At 47.3% G+C, this 16,075-nt stretch overlaps 5 protein-coding genes across 5 annotated transcripts; 1 reads left to right on the forward strand and 4 right to left on the reverse strand.

The window, feature by feature from the left end:
• Positions 1-192: 192 nt before the first annotated feature.
• TRIVIDRAFT_66292 (uncharacterized protein) lies at positions 193-2,924 on the reverse strand (the record flags this gene model as incomplete). The annotated part of the gene is made up of 6 exons (XM_014096075.1): positions 193-868; positions 936-1,160; positions 1,232-1,866; positions 1,947-2,027; positions 2,085-2,709; positions 2,782-2,924. 6 exons carry the CDS (start codon positions 2,922-2,924, stop codon positions 193-195), a joined length of 2,385 nt encoding a protein of 794 aa, XP_013951550.1.
• A 1,864-nt stretch (positions 2,925-4,788) lies between these two features.
• TRIVIDRAFT_42191 (uncharacterized protein) lies at positions 4,789-6,206 on the reverse strand (the record flags this gene model as incomplete). The annotated part of the gene is made up of 7 exons (XM_014096076.1): positions 4,789-4,854; positions 4,906-5,012; positions 5,071-5,652; positions 5,709-5,807; positions 5,866-5,886; positions 5,945-6,024; positions 6,079-6,206. 7 exons carry the CDS (start codon positions 6,204-6,206, stop codon positions 4,789-4,791), a joined length of 1,083 nt encoding a protein of 360 aa, XP_013951551.1.
• A 533-nt stretch (positions 6,207-6,739) lies between these two features.
• Positions 6,740-8,575, forward strand: TRIVIDRAFT_42540 (uncharacterized protein; the record flags this gene model as incomplete). The annotated part of the gene is made up of 7 exons (XM_014096077.1): positions 6,740-7,030; positions 7,086-7,262; positions 7,371-7,429; positions 7,481-7,696; positions 7,755-7,848; positions 7,911-8,223; positions 8,283-8,575. 7 exons carry the CDS (start codon positions 6,740-6,742, stop codon positions 8,573-8,575), a joined length of 1,443 nt encoding a protein of 480 aa, XP_013951552.1.
• Positions 8,576-9,128: 553 nt separating this feature from the next.
• TRIVIDRAFT_66295 (glycosyltransferase family 1 protein) lies at positions 9,129-11,941 on the reverse strand (the record flags this gene model as incomplete). The annotated part of the gene is made up of 3 exons (XM_014096078.1): positions 9,129-9,328; positions 9,414-11,038; positions 11,109-11,941. 3 exons carry the CDS (start codon positions 11,939-11,941, stop codon positions 9,129-9,131), a joined length of 2,658 nt encoding a protein of 885 aa, XP_013951553.1.
• Positions 11,942-13,144: 1,203 nt separating this feature from the next.
• On the reverse strand, positions 13,145-14,703 carry TRIVIDRAFT_66296 (uncharacterized protein; the record flags this gene model as incomplete). Its single annotated transcript, XM_014096079.1, has 2 exons — positions 13,145-14,421; positions 14,622-14,703. 2 exons carry the CDS (start codon positions 14,701-14,703, stop codon positions 13,145-13,147), a joined length of 1,359 nt encoding a protein of 452 aa, XP_013951554.1.
• Between the last annotated feature and the right edge of the window lie 1,372 nt (positions 14,704-16,075).

A 16,075-nucleotide genomic window follows, 5' to 3' on the forward strand; every position in this document is an offset into this window, starting at 1 on the left:
ATGAAATAGACTGCAATAATTGGCAGAACAAGATCAATGGCCATCAGCTTAGCGCGATGCTATTTTCAAAAATTTTCCCTTTCTACTCCGTACACCCTTTTTTCACTCGCCGAAACGATACATGCCAGGCCGTCTCGAAAAAAAATTCTCACATGTCAGCCAAGAGCGGAAACCGACGGTCTTTTTGCCTTGTTAGGTCTCTCCTAACAGCCATGCATCCATCTCCCATTCCATCTGTTGGTTCATAAAAGACAAAGGTTCTAGAGCGAAAGATGGGTCGGTGCCTAATGCGCCATCTCCGCCTAACAGCTCGTCAATGTCTAATAGTGAGTCGTCCATCTCGACTAAAGCCTCCGCCTTGGGCTCCGGAATATTCACATCCCATGTATCTTGTGGTGGAGATACCAGGAAAGGCTCTGCTGGCGGCGCGCAAGCTGGCTTCGGTGGTTCTGTGTTTGCAGTTGGAGTGGGAGCATCAACTACTGAGGCAGCCTTCTTAGTCCGGAGAAGCTCCTCTCTCAATTCTACGAATTGGATATTGTCTATCATCGTCGCGTTGCTTAAATTCAGGTCCAGGTTCAAGAATAATCGCAGGTACTCGACCGGCTTGTGGTCAATGAGATCGATACACTCTGTTATCTGAGATGCATTTCCGGACATGAAGCGAACCTGGGCCTGGTCTGTCAGTCGACGAATTGTCATGCAGACCGCATCGATTCCATCAAGCCGCTGGTGGCATTGCTTGATCAGCCCGATTAGGGAATGAAGCTGCTGCCGATGCGTGGCAGCTCGTGGGTTTGTAACACCTCGGGCCATGATCTTTGCGTTGACAATTTGCACCATCAAAGGCATGGCGACAAATGCAACCCTTGGCAGCCAGAACGAGTTAGCAGTGAGCAGATGCAGGCAGCCCAATGGAGTGAGGGAAATCTTACACGCTGACGGGCAGGTATTGTGCCAACCCTAGCCGCACTGGATTTGTGAGATGTTTAATGATGTTATCGACAGCATCGCGAACTTTGTCACTTTTGCCAGCTAATAATGCCAGACACGGTCCCTCCCCGTTCGCGTTCGCGTTCACGTTTTCGCTTTCGCTTTCATTTTCTGAGTCGCGAACCGCATAAAATATCTCTTGGTGGAAGATTGCCAGTTTCGCGGCGCTATATTGAGGTGCTGTCAGCACTCGTCTAACTCTAGCGAGTGATACGATGGATGTGATACCGGCACTTACAAATAATACGTAAACATCAGGTTAGTCTGGATGATGAGGAAATGCGGCCGGATCCCTGGCTGGTCTGCATCGTCCGGGAACTGCTGTCTGGCCCCATCATACCATTCCTGCAGCTGAGCCGTGCAATTTGCCATCGCATTATGATGATCCGCTATGCTTGTCTCGCTTTCGAGTCCGTCTTCAGAGGTAGAGCAGATGCGAAGCAGATCCGTTACGACAACACATAGCTTTGATATCTGTAAAAAGATGTCGAAGAATCGTCGCTTTGACTCAGTATTGTAGACTCGGGAGCGGTGAATCTCGTTCTCAAAGTCTTCCAGGACTAGCGGTGGATATTTTTCCTGGATCCGCAGCGTTCTACGGAGACCAAGAGCAAGGATGCGATCGCGGATATAACAGCACCACCAGAGGCGGCGAAGAGATATTCTCGTCTGCGCTGGGATCGCAGTCTGCTTGATTCGGCCGGACGTCAGATGATGCGCTCGAAGAGATTTTGCGTGTCGAATGGCCGTGCTTAGCCACACGCTGTTTGACTTTGAAGGCCCCGGCCTCAGTCCTGCCGGCCAGAAGGTGAATAGTAACGCGGCCTGGCCGAGAGAGATGTGATCTGACTCGATTTCGAAATCGTATAAAATCTGTTTCGTGGAAATTGTTATTTTTTAAAAGTCATTTTAATTTGTTGAGGGGACTCTGTTGCACAACCGGGGATTCAAACCTTTGCCTTTTTGTAGAATGCTGCTGTGGCTGATCGGGGACAGTCAAATCCCGTTGCTTCTGCGATGGCTCCCGGAATGAACTGTTGTGATAATGTTAGATTGCCCTAAAATGGGAGATATTTGGAATCTGGGCTCACAGCACAGGCGGCAAATATCATTGCTTGGAACACAAGGAGCGAGATCTTCTCTCCGTTGGTACACGAGAATGAATCCCAAAATGTTCCCTCTTCGATTAGTGGCACGATGGGGTGGACGTGAAGGAAGTACATTCGAACAAATTCGTTGAGAATCGGCATAGGTGGAAGGTCAAAGCATCCATTGAGCTGCATAAACCTAATATCTAGGGCGGAAAGGTGGCCTAATTCGGGGGGTTTGATGAATGGAAGAGTGTCATGGCTGTTGTATCCTATGTTGTTGATGGACGGCGGAGTCTGCTCCGCGAATGCATTATATGTATTCGCCCTCTCTCGCTCTCTTGCTTGGCTACTTTTGTGTAGATTTGAGATTGTGTTTGCTGTCTTGGGCGAAAATCCTTCTAGATTGATGCATGTGCTTTCATTTGCTCTGCTGTCATCTTGTCGGACGTCGAAAGCGTTGATTGATAATCCCTTCAGGTTAAGTGGTGCAAACCCACTCAGTCGTCTGGCCCATTGATCTATACTGTCTATGCCAGATGGGTTCTCATCTACCAATCTCGTCGATATGCCTTCGGACACGGACCCGCCCTCGCGGTGACCAGAGAGTTTTGAGTCTGACAGCGATCTTCGGTTGTCTCAATGGTCAGCCAACTCTTGCTCCCTTTAGCAATAATAAAAATGGCCGAAGCTAGCATACCGTTTTGATTTGCGCTCCTGGACTGCGCACAGTTGATGGTCGAGCTGGCAATTCAAACAGGGAACTCCGCGAAGCGTCACGTCGCACCGGACTTTTCTCTGCCGGCAGTGGAGGCAGGCCTTGCTTGCGCGTCGTCGCGGCATCGTGATGTGCGAGCTGCTGAATATGAACCAACAGTGGTATGGGGTAGTGGGAATAAAGAAGAAAACAGAAAAGGAACCGTTGCTGACATGAAGAAAAGAACAGTGAGAGCAGAAGAAAATGTCCGCCACGTGGATCGCCGCCCTATTCTTACTAACTATTGTTCGTCATCACTGAACTAGCGAGGGTGACCTTAAGTTCCAATCCACTTGTTCCCCAGAAAACGAAGGGAGTTTTTCTCTCCAGTTTCCCTCCCCGCAATACGCGGATCTCGGGACTTGGACAAACTCCATTATACTCCGCAACTTCCCGCTGGCTCCGAATTAGCGTTCAAAGGCTTAGGATGATGATATTAAATGGCCAATATCAAGATGAGCTAACGTCTTGTTAAGCTAACAGTTAAACAACTGCTGACCCAATCTAGACGAATCAGGACAAGTTTGCCTGATCTGGCTCAAAAAGCCGTTTCAATAGCAGAAGACCGGCGTGGTTGTACAGTAAGCACGCATAGATAGGCTTCTGCCGCGTCTCATCCCCAGCACAAGCTACATAATACTGTTTTTGCAAAGGCTCAAGAGACAATTGAAGTCAGGCTTGGGGTTTAAGTTTGATGCTTTGTAATGTTTCCAACACTTACCTAGTCTTTCGAGTTCGTATTAGCACCCCAGACGCTTCATAAGTCAGACTATCAGAATGGCATTCCACCCAATAGTTGCTAGGACTGTGCTGCCTAGCGCTCCATCTGCTCGCGGAGTTCCTTCCGTCGGAAGGGTTGTGAAACAGCCTCGCGGCATAAACCCGCCAGCTAACGCGACCCCGATCATTCCGACCCCATGTTACGAAGTTGTGGCTTGAAGAATGCCTTCTAGACTCCGGGGAACCGTCTTTTTTTCGTGGTCTTTCTTCCTCGATCAATTGTGTGGATACAACTCGACGCCACACCATCCCGTCCGCAGTAGCTCGTTCGTAGCATTGTAGTACTAGTTGGCTCCATGGACTTTCACAGCGAGTTCGTCAGCCCCAGCCGCTTCGAGATCGAAGTCCGTGGGGATTTGCCTAGAAGCGTGGCAAAGCCATGGCTGCGATTTGTAATGGGTGTCAAACATAGAACCCTGACACCTCATTAGAGCGATAATGGAAACAGAAAAAGTAGAAATGTCTTGCTGTCCACATCCAACAGCGCAAACTTGAGCATCCGAAAACAATAGCGGCACACGAAAATTGAACCACTCCACAGTGGGCGTTTTGAAGAGCGAATATCGGTATGACAACAGTGCCGAAATAGTGTCGAAAAGGGGATGTGCTAGGTTCATTGTTATGGCTGACGATATTTCTTGAGCTAATATACCTCAATACTAAGAACTTTATTCTTAAACTCCCTGCTCTTGTGCTACCGTACTCCGTATATAGGCAGATCGACAGGGTGAAAACGGCCCCACGGGGAGTTGTTTTACCTCGGCAAGGGTCCACTCCAAAGGTGCTCTGGCAATTTGCTCCGAACTCATACAGCAAATCTCGCGGTGAGCTAATGGCACCGCGTTGCTCGTTAGCTACATAGATAGTATGGCGATTGACATGGGTGTTTGTCCGGAATTTTCCTATTCAAAACAGTGCGAAGTTATGTGGCCTGAGATGCCAGCTCGCGCCACGAAACCCGCCTTACCTAAAACCATTTACCCTGCATCGCCAGTGTACTCATATGGATGAGATACATATCATTATACAGATGCAGATAGGGGCTCTTTCACGCTAAGCAGCTGCTTTCTCGCGCACAAGTTCAACCGATCATAGGAGTATGTCATGATATTCTTTGGAAGATTTGAAAAAAAAAAACAAAAAAAAAAACTATGTTGCAGCCGAAACCCGCTACACTCCCTCCAAGTCGAGGATAACTCTGCCCTCAATCAAGCCCGCCTGCATATCCTTAAACACCTATAATAAGAATTACGACTTGCTCAATATTGGAATATATACTTTACTTACATTTGTCAATTCGTTCATTTTTCGTATCTGGTAATGACATTTGATGAAACCTCTTGCTGCAAGACTAAGGCACTCTTTGACATCGACTCTGTTGCCGGTTTTGGCAGCTATGCATTGTTAGCGCGTTATACCTATCCATGTGGGTAAATGATGGAAATTTCTTACAAATAATCCTTAGTTCTTGCCCAACCATAGCTGAGAGGTTTGGAGCAAACGAGAGAGGATTTTGAGGGACTCCGATGCATACCAACGTCCCTCTGAAACATAAAGATGAAAAGGCTTGAGTATACGCCTTGCTGCTTGATGTGCACTGCAGAGAAGTACGAACGCCGCCATTGCTAAGCAACTTGATCTTGGCGGCAACATCTTCATCCACGTCGAATTGAGTGACGTCAATAAATTCATCTGCGGCTTGACTGAAGCAGAAGTCTTTCTTCGAGCCAACATCTAACGCGATGACTCGGCCACCCATTGCTTTCGCATATTGAATTCCAAGATGCCCTAGCCCTCCACCAGCACCAAAGATGGCAACCCAATCACCAGGCCGAAGTCCAGCTTTTCTTAATGCCGTGTAAACCGTGACGCCTCCACACATCAGAGGTGCTGCTGCCGCTAGATCTAAATTATCTGGAATTGGTGTCACATATCTTGCTGTAGCAATACAATATTGCTGAAAAGTTCCCGGGGTCAAATATCCGGAAATTTTTAGATTCAAGCAAGATGCTTCAGCGCCCTCAATACAGTTATCTTGTGAAAGCGTCAATATGTACGGTCCGTCCAATTCAAGGAAAGAAAGAACATACCGCAAGTCAGACAAGCATCGGCGACGTATTTGATGCCGACGTGAGAGCCTATCGGTGGCGATGTAACTCCTGGGCCATGAGCAATGACGGTTCCGACGCCTTTTCATTTTCATCGGTTAGCTGAACATTGGCAAGATAAACCTGGCAATTTGGGCACCTTCATGACCGCCGATTTGTCCTAATCGTGTTTGTCTCAATTAATAGATCGCGAGACATCATATACGCTGTGAGTTTACCTTTAGGAGTTGGAACCTGAAGACCGGGAAGTGCATTCATGCAAAACGATACATCAGTATGACAGACGCCGGAGTAATATCTTGCTCAATTAGCCAAGGGACGGAGTGAATATGAATGCATTTGAGATACTGACAGCTTAACGAGAACCTCTCCCTCAGCAGGCTGCTGAACAGGAAGACTAACAACTGCAGTTTCTAAAGATTCTCCGGGAGCAGAGTAAATTATCGCCCTGTTGGTTAGACCTTGTAATGGTTCTACCATTTTCGCTGACGATGTGCAGATATGCACTTCCAAATACAAGTGTGAGTCAATCGATTATTTCCTAGTTTTCGCTGAGCTTTCCTTGACTGAATGGAAAAGCAATTTTTATATCTACCTATCCATAACGAAAAATACCGCTAAATAGATGATTATGAAGCAGTATTACAGACTCAACGTAATCCATCATACAGACACAACGTAATCCATCCGGACATTGACTTTAACTCCAGCCGCAGCAAATTCACGCTCCCATGAATTGTACGGGATCAACCGCTTGCCCCACATTCCCCATTCGCTCCATACAGGAAGTTCGGAGCCGGAACTCATGTTGAGCCGTTTGCTTCGTCAAGTTCTACTTTTGCATTTGTAAGAATAAGCTCGATACAAAATTCATGTTACGTGGATCGAATATCACAGACAAATATAAGCAATGAAATGAAGAAAGGGAAGTTAAGAATATATATGAAGGAAGGGTACTTCCATAGATTCTATCATCGCAGATTGTGAATAAAGTCAAACTTGGCTATACCAAGATGTCACCCATCAACTTTGAATCATTTTACAATGTCATTGACGGCAAGCTGGAGGCTACTGCTGAAACCCGTCACGGCATTAATCCAGCAACGTTGGAAAAGCTGCCTCCAGTGCCTATCAGCACGCACAGAGATGTGAATAGAGCCATCGACGCGGCTAAAAGCGCTGCTACAGGCTGGGCTGCGACGCCCATGGAGGAGCGCAAGCAGAGAGTTATGCAATATGCTGATGCTGTGATTGCTCTTGCTGATCAGTTCGGTCAAATGTTGACAACAGAACAGGGAAAGCCTGTATGTATACCATTGGGCAGCGAGTTGTAACTGACTTTCAGCTGCCAACATAAAGTTGAGCTTTGCGATAGGAGAAGCTCATGCTGCAGCCACATTCTTGAAAGGGTTTGCAAAGATGGATCTTCCGGAACGAGTGATTGAAGATACCGAACACCGCCGAGTAGTCACACGTTACGTACCTGTTGGCGTATGCGTCGGCATCGTCCCGTGGAATTGCATGTCTATTCTAGAGTGATGACAATGTTCGTTTTGAGCTGACAATATACAATATCCAGTTCCTATGACAATTTGTAAGGGGTTATGACAATTGAATTAGGGTTAGGTACTTACTCAATATTTAGTAACCTTCAAGATGGGTCCGGCTTTGGTATCAGGCTGTACAATTATCCTGAAGCCATCGTAAGTACTGCTTGTGTAAAGGATATTTTAGTGAAGCTAATAGGCAACAAGTCCATTCACCCCCTATTGTGACATCAAAATGATTGAACTTGCTCAGCAATTTTTCCCTCCAGGCGTTGTGCAAGTCTTGAGCGGAGATGGTAGTTTGGGTCCTTTGCTCACTGAAAATCCCGATGTAGCCAAGATTTCTTTTACTGGCTCAACTGCAACTGGAATAAGAGTGTCACAGAGCGCTGCACCATCTTTGAAGAAAGTTACACTTGAACTGTATGTCTCAGCTGTCCTTACGAAGTTTCATCTCTGCGGCAAACTGATGAAATTGTAGGGGTGGCAACGATCCAGCAATTATTTGCTCAGATATTGATATCCCTAAAGTTGCAGCGAAGGCTGCCATGAAGGCGTTCACTAATAGCGGTCAGGTACATAGTCACGGATCGTTTTATCTAAACAGGCTACTAGCTCATTTTCTAACTATTTACAGGTCTGCATCTCTATTGAAAGGCTCTATGGTCACTCTTCTATCTACGATCAGTTCATGGTAGAGCTGCTAGAGGCTACGAAATCCCTTATAGTAGGAAATGGCATGAATGAGTTAACAAATCTGGGACCGATTCAGAATGAAATGCAATATGAACGACTCAGGGCCTTTGTGGCTTCAATTGAACATGATAAGCTTACTATTGCAGCCGGAGACTCGAAGAATGCCTTTCCAAGTGGTAACGGCTACTTCATGAATCCTCTCGTTGTTGATAATCCACCCGAAGATTCCCGGGTTGTCGTTGAAGAACCTTTTGGTATGCAATATCCGCACTTGGCCATATCGGTTCATTCTTTTCGCTTACTATACTCTCAGGACCGATACTCCCCGTTCTCAAATGGGACACGGAAGAAGATGTTATCAAGCGCGCGAATAAATCTGCCGGTGGGCTGGGAGCCTCAGTTTGGTCGCGCGATGCGGTCCAGGCTGAAAGAATGGCAGTCCAATTACAGGCTGGAATGGTTTGGATCAACACTCATGCGGAGCTTCAAGTGGATGCTGTTTTTAGAGGACACAAGCATAGTGGAATTGGCAGTGAGCTAGGAATTGAGGGCCTCAAAGCATACTGTCTGACTCAATCCATTGTACACGATAAAATCGGTGCATGAAGTTAATCGGTGAAACTAGGCATGTAATCTACACAGTTACTTAGGTATTTGAGACTGCATTTTCCAATTACTTGCTACATGTTTGTTGAATACCCATGGCGATTTAAGAAAACCATATTATGGTTATTACGTCAGATGCTTTAATTTTTCGGAAGAAAAGAGAGTCAATTGCTGTTTGGTATCTTGTAGCGCCAAGTATGTAACATTTATCAAGGATAGTGGAATTCCGAATAGACCCAATAATAACAACTGAAATGTAATGCAACTCCGAAGCCATAATGAAATGCAATGTGCAGTTGAGACGTTTTAGTTGTAGGTAATGGTAGTCCGTCTTGAATCGGACCGGACTGTGAATAGCGGCCGCGCCGAGAAACTTTTGGTGGAGATGCTAAGATACCTTCTTATAGATATACAGCATGGCAATCGGGTCAAAAACAGAGTCCGGAACCAGCCAAAAGTCCGTTAGAGTAGGCGGGACATCCCGCAACACCACGGTGACTCTTCCGCCCGTAACGGATCGATTTGGCTCATTGTCCTCCCAAGGGAAAACTATTCAAGACTGCTTTTTGGGGCAGTTGTGGGCCTTCCAACACCCAATAACTTTATCCCTCTCCTGCTGAGAGGACCTGCGGAAGGCTTCAATCCCCTGGCGTAGCCTAATCAGAATGATCTCGGCCTTATATTTGGTGATGTGATGCTTTTGCAGTTCTTTTTCCACTCCCTTGAGTGTATAACCTGGCAGTCCGAAGGCAGCTACAAAATGATCAGAATCTCTTTAGCCAATTGGGTTGGGAAAGCACTCGTTGTATGTTGGACAAGGAACAAGGGAAAAACTCACAAGCACCGAGATTAGAAAAGAAACCTTTTGAGCCACGCCATACGCCTTTTCCGATTCCTTTAGCACCTTCCTCATGGACACTTTGATAGGGAAAAATAACCACTCCACTAAACGCCTCCCATATCCCAAGGGTAAACTCCTTTCCGGCAGCCACAATGCCGGTTTCAAAATCGATAATCTGGTCTCGACGCCGAACCTCAACTCCTGCGTAGCCACACGAGGGATAATTGTGAAATCCATTTGCAATGTTGTAAAAAAAGGCCACGGGAACTTTCAGACCAACTTTGGTGAGCTCAGCGGCATATCGACCCGTTGCCCGTGTCAGATAGAATAAGTGGCCATTTCGGCCTCTTTCTCGGGCATGCCAGGCAGCCTTTTGCTTATCGTACAAGGATGGCTGTCGGATCAGGGTGTCAACGTCAGCATTGTTTGTCTTTAACGACTTCCTTGCCACTTTCTGGGCGTATAGTTCCATCTCTCTCCTGGTGAAGGTGGTGGGATTGATTCGACGGCTTGGCGAGGTTCCGTTACTCGCTACCGAACCATTCCCAATCTTGTCGCCCCAGGGATCTATCCATGATTGCCTTCTATCCTCATGTTTTGTATGCTGAGGCCTATTCCTCAAAGCATGAGAGTAATCGAAAGTTGCTGTAGCAACATCCACCATGGGATCGGTGAACGCGGCTGTAAATCCAACGAGGGGATGTTCAACGCCTTCATCGACGTACCAGTTCTTGCGTCGTATGATCTCGAGCTCTGGAGGCTGTATAAGTCCCCGATCAACAAGGCAACAAACAGCAAAGCCACTTAGGCGGGTCCCTGTTTTCTTATGTCGATGCGTGGCCAGCCGACCTGGGCATATCTCACACTCAAATTGGTCTAATCCAATGCGGTCTTGGAAGCTCTTTGCCATGTCTTCAGCACCATTCTCTTCAGCAATATCTTCCGCCATTAATTGTGCAGCTTCTTGAACGCTGGGCATCAATGCAAACGATATGCTCTCGGCCAAGACTTCCGCCGTTAAGTCTTTGAATGGCACTGGATCAGGTCCAGCTCCAGAGCGGGCAATCATCTGCCCCCAGAAGGGCTGATCACCAAAAAATGGGACAATGACGGTGGGTCGACCGGCTGCGATGCCTGCAGCAGTGGTACCAGCACCTCCATGATGAACTACTGCCGAGACGTGTTGGAAGAGCCAGTCATGCGGACAGTTGTCAATCAGGAATATCTCTTCTGGTACATTACACTTGGACCCTACACGACTCCATCCGCTGCTGATGATGGCACGAACGCCCGCAATCTTGACAGCTTCAAAAATGAGGTCAGAAAGAGCGTCCGGGTTTTCGACCACAATTGATCCAAACCCAATATATATAGGCTTTGGCCCTTTTTCTAGGAAAGCTGTCAATTCCGGCGGAGGGGTGTATGAACTCGCAAGCTTCAAGAACGAATATCCAGCAACTTCAATATGCGAGCCCCAGTCGGGTGGCTTTGGGATCAGAGACTCGGGCCAGAGGTAGGTATAAGGCACGCGGAGTCTGGATAATAGTTGGAATCCCCACATGATGCTGATAGTATCGAGCCCGAGTTTCTGGCGGCGGAATTTGTTGACCAAATCCCCAAGACTAAAAATGACAGGAAACAGGGTTAGCAGATGACGTCGTTGCTAGACACAGACGGAGAGTGTAAACAAACCCTTGCCACATCAGCAACTCCATCATGATAAAGGAAAGGTAGTTGGCTGTTTTGGGATCCGTGCCGCTGTAGTTCATCGAAGCCAGAGGGTGCGGAAAGGCAGTAGTGGGAGAAAACGGCATTGTGAAGACCATATGCAATGGAATTCCTAGTTTTTCAGCGCAATGGATGTGTGCAAGGGAGGGCGGATTGGCGATGATGGCGTCTGCAAGAAAGAGGTCCTCAACATTCTCTACATCTGTCGCTTTGATTGGCTCTCCCATTCCATCACCAGCCTCGATGCAGCTTCGCCAAGCACGATTGATAATCTCCCACATCTCGTCCCTTCTCTTTCCAATGTCACCTGCTTTGACACTTTTCCGGCTGGGAACCAAGCCTGGATTCCTCACCATGTAGGACATCAACGCCTCGGGGTCGCCGCCAATGCTGAAGAACTCGATACCCTGGGACTCGACAAAGTCTTTGAAGGCGGGATGCGTACAGATGCGTACTCGATGACCGTAGGGTGGTTTAGAGAGAATCTGGGCGATTGGAATAAAAGGTTGAACATCGCCGCGAGAGCCAACGATGTGTATTGCGATATTCAGCGGCGGGCAGAAACCGCCAGTCGATTTGCGTCTCCCACATATAGGAGTAGAGCAAGGGCCAGTCTGCACTCGTTTCGACGATTCTTGGAGGTTCTTACACCACGTCGCCAGGCTCCCGGCATCTTGATGAAAGCACAGCTCGAATCTTCCATCTGCTCCGACATTTCCTGACGTCACGTCTTTGGTCAAACCGTCGTCGATGGCAATGTGGCCGGCCGCGTTTGATCGGGTACGACTGAGCAGCATGTTGGATTCACTCGGGTGCCCAAACGGAGAGAATCAGCCACAAGGTTCAGTCGTCTTGATATCTTGCTATTAGGCGAAGCATTTTATGACGACTGTTAAGGCGGAGCGAAGAGAGGAAATGTTGTCTACGTATAGGCAGTCCAGCAGCTCAGCTGCCGGCTGCTTCCGTGAATGAGAGCTTGCCCATCCGGTAGATCCGCCACTAACAAAAGCTCCGGAAGTCTTACATGCGTTTAGCAAATCGCTGTGACGTGGTGTTATCTTGCATGTGCAAATCGAATTGCCACCTCAGAACCCAAACCAGCTCTGGGCTCAAACGCCACAAGAAGGGCTCTCGGCATGGCTGGATGACACGGCGGCACTTGCTGATAGGTACACTCGCATATACGTATGTACATTATTTGTATGTACCTAGTATGTTAAACAATAAAATCTAATTGTAAATATTTCGATCAATCAATTCATCATCATTAATCTTGAATCAATTATTGCAGCGCGATCGGGCGTACCCTCATGAGCTTACTACACGGTGATGCAGCAGGCTAATCCGAAACTTGTAAACCAAGATGATCTCATAGAAACAGGCCCCTTTAAGTCGTAGTTGAAATAGTAATGTAGTCTCGCGTCACTTTCCATGTGATGTTCATGTACGAGTAATTTCGGAGCTCTTTACCGTGGCCATACATCTACGGCTCATGTTGTCAGCAGTGCGCGTATACCAAGGTCTGGTCTATGGGTGCCGCCATCAGTAGATAATATGGCACTTGACGGCTATGTAGGTGCCAGAGAAGATAATGGTGCCTACATGATTACGCAACCTTAATGCGAAAGCGAGAGTTCAAATCATTATATGTACCTATGTTATTTTGACCACTATCGGTGTTGTAATATTGAGGTACACATTTTCTTAGAGGACATTGGCACATATGCATGACATTTGCCCGAAAAAAGATCGCCGTCGTAACTCCAATTCCACAATGTATCCATCTGAGGCCATTTTTTGCCCCATTGCACCAATCTATCTTGTCATGAGGCTCTTCGACGTCTATTCATCAGTTTCTTAGCTGGTGAAGCCCGCAATATCCACCTTGCATTGACAGCAGGATCAACAACTGTTGCCCTGGAACCACGTGGCTCACTTTTGGATTCCGGAACAACCGGAAAATGTGAGCATCACACATGATCTCACAACCTGAATACTTCTTACATTTTCCACTTCTTAACAAGTTTCCCATCCACGCCTATCATCGCTTCCACCCTTACCCACATGACCGAGAAGGATGCGGCGACGAGGAGGACACTAGTGAGCAGCGCCATACCTTCGTACGACCTGGATGGATTGCCTGAAGAATGACTGCGGATCAAGACACCTCCAACTGGAGTGCCAACAAGGGAAGCCAAGCCCCTCACCATGTACAGAACACCATTGACCGAGGCGAAGTTGTGGACTCCAAACAGTTCCACCAAACTTGCAGGGAACAGGGCGACGTAGGCGCTTGCAAAAATGCCGTATAAAACCGTGAATGCAATGAACAGGCCCTGTGAAGTAGCCGCATCGCCGGATAGGGTCGAAGGCACCCAGAAGCTAACGGTCACGATGGCACTAATCATCGTCGTAACCACCAAGGCATTTAATCGCCCCATATGATCGGCGGCGTAGCCAATGGCAATCTTCCCGACGGCATTGCACATATTGGATATTGCAATGAAGTTTGCGCCTGCTGTGTCGCTGTATCCTAGAGTCCTTGCATAGGTGGCGAAGAAGAAGATTGGTAGATAATAAACCGCAGATTGAAAGATGGACCCTAGTGCTTGGGCAGCAAACTTGCGCGTGCGAGCGATGCGCCAATCGATAATGGGCACCTTCAGAATGCCATCTATGCGGCTGGTTCTTGCACTATTCTCCATGTCGATTCGAGCTTTCGCCTCAGGCTCCCATGCCATGGCGGAACTGGCTATTATATTGAGTCCAAAGGAGATGCCTCCAGCGAGACGCAAAGCATTTCGATAGCCCATAGAGTCAACAGCCGCTTTCAGTGCTGGCGCCCACACGAGACCCCCAATACCAGTGCCGGAGGTGATTATCCCAAGTCCAAGTCCTCGACGAGTGGTGAACCAAGTCGGTGCAATCGTTACGGCTACCATGTAACTTAGGCTAGTGCCGAGCCCTAGAAGTACTCCCTGGGTGACTTCGAAATGCCACAGAGATTTCCCGAAACTTGCTAGAATAAGCGCAGCAGAGAAGGTGGTTGAGCCGATGAGAGAGATTGACTTGGGCGAGAAGCGCTTCGCCCATGCAACAACAAATGGAGCTCCTATGGTCATAAGAGAGATGGACATCGTGCCGATGAGGTCAACCTCTGCAGGCGATGCTCCGGTAAAGGGGGTATCGGGTTGTTGCGAAAGGGTCTCATAAACTGCTTGGAAGACACCGAAAGCAAAATTAATCCCACAGCAAGTGAAGACAATCGTAAAAGAAGCTATAGTGATAATGATGGTTTGTCTATTCAAAGAATTAGGGACAGACTTTCAGCGCAGAGGGAGGGATTGTCGTAACCGAAACCGTATAGACAAGCTGACTACCAAGAAGCATACCGGTTCGAAGAAGTTTGGGCTGCGATAGGTTCGGCGGGCGAGATTGCCGATTCTTCTTCTGCTCCAGATGTCGCGTGTCTATTACGTTGAGTCAAAGCGATGTCGTCTTGGGAGAAATGGCCATGAGACGAGGCCGAATCAACCACCGTCTCTGTTAATGTTGACATATTGCCCAATTTTCAAATGAGTAGCAATGGCGAGTGCAACTGTAAATTCGAATTGGGGTTAAAACAGGTTTGCTTAAGTGCTAGATGATGAGAGTATTTATAGGATTGAAATGAGGACAGTTCCGCAGCACTGCTAACATGCACCTCGAATCATGACTCAGAAATTAGTCGCAGCTAGCCATGTACCACGAAGAAACCTGGATTCACAAAGCCTTTTAGCCATCAAATCTGCTTTCCCTCCGCGGAGATGCTAGGCTTAAATTGATCTTTCAAATAAAGTGGTAGGTGTATTCCGTATATCCGACTTCGGAGTTTATAAAGCCGATCACGATGTGTCACGGTCGCTCTAATATGTGGAGTTGCAGAGATTTAAGCCACCGATTGCTGTCATCACAGGGCGTCAGTGACGCTACTTTCGAGAGGTGAAGAATATTATTGGAAGCCTCGGCTTGGTCACGTAGAAGGAGGAAGGCGATTATTACGTAGGATAGGAAGCACGACATTCTTATGTCTGAAATAATGGTTGCGATGGGATAATTGTTTCGGCCTACTTGACCCCCGCATGTCATTCTAATAAGAGCCAAGCATTTGAGAAATCGCGACAATTTTGTCACGTCCTGTACATGGTCCCGGTAATACTACGATATAGAATGGCGGCTTATATTACTACCAAGCAATCTCCAGTGATTGAATCTTATGCTATTATGGTAATTGATAGATATATTGAGTGTTCTTGGAAGTGCCGGACTGTATTTGCCGGCCCCGCAAAGGGCACTGCCGACAGCTCGGCAATCGACAGTTATCGGGAGTTTCAACATAAATAAGATAGAGCTCTTAACAACATCTTCCATAGGTGCGATCATCTCCAATCACAAAATAGAACTCAATGGCACCAGATCTTCAACAATGCCGACCATGCATGTCATATATAGCACGCTCATACATATCACAGCCGCGAATTCTCACATCCCAGATCTCCTGATCTATATGTATCCAGAACCTTTGCTGTTATTTCATCATTAGGGTGGTTTATTGTGACGATGTTATCTAGATGTCACTCAGCATTTGCCACGGGCAATTAACCCGGATCAGAGCTCCTGATACGACCCCATTGGAATCTCTCCCGAAGCCAGCTGCAGCTAATTTGATAGGCAGCCCATGGTACTGGTTAACTAACGTGATTCTTAAACAATATTGGTGCATACAGTCTCATAAGAACAACATAAAGACGAATTAAGCGCCCACGATGACAAATTTGCCCGTAGGAATCACCTGTAATTAAGTGACAAAGGCCTTGGTATTGGAATTCTGATGACAATGGATGATGATCGTTTTGCGAGATGTGCAGCATTGACCATTCCTGGTGCTGCTT

The sequence above is a fragment of the Trichoderma virens genome (genome assembly GCF_000170995.1).
Source record: "Trichoderma virens Gv29-8 chromosome Unknown TRIVIscaffold_89, whole genome shotgun sequence".
Taxonomy (NCBI): domain Eukaryota; kingdom Fungi; phylum Ascomycota; class Sordariomycetes; order Hypocreales; family Hypocreaceae; genus Trichoderma; species Trichoderma virens.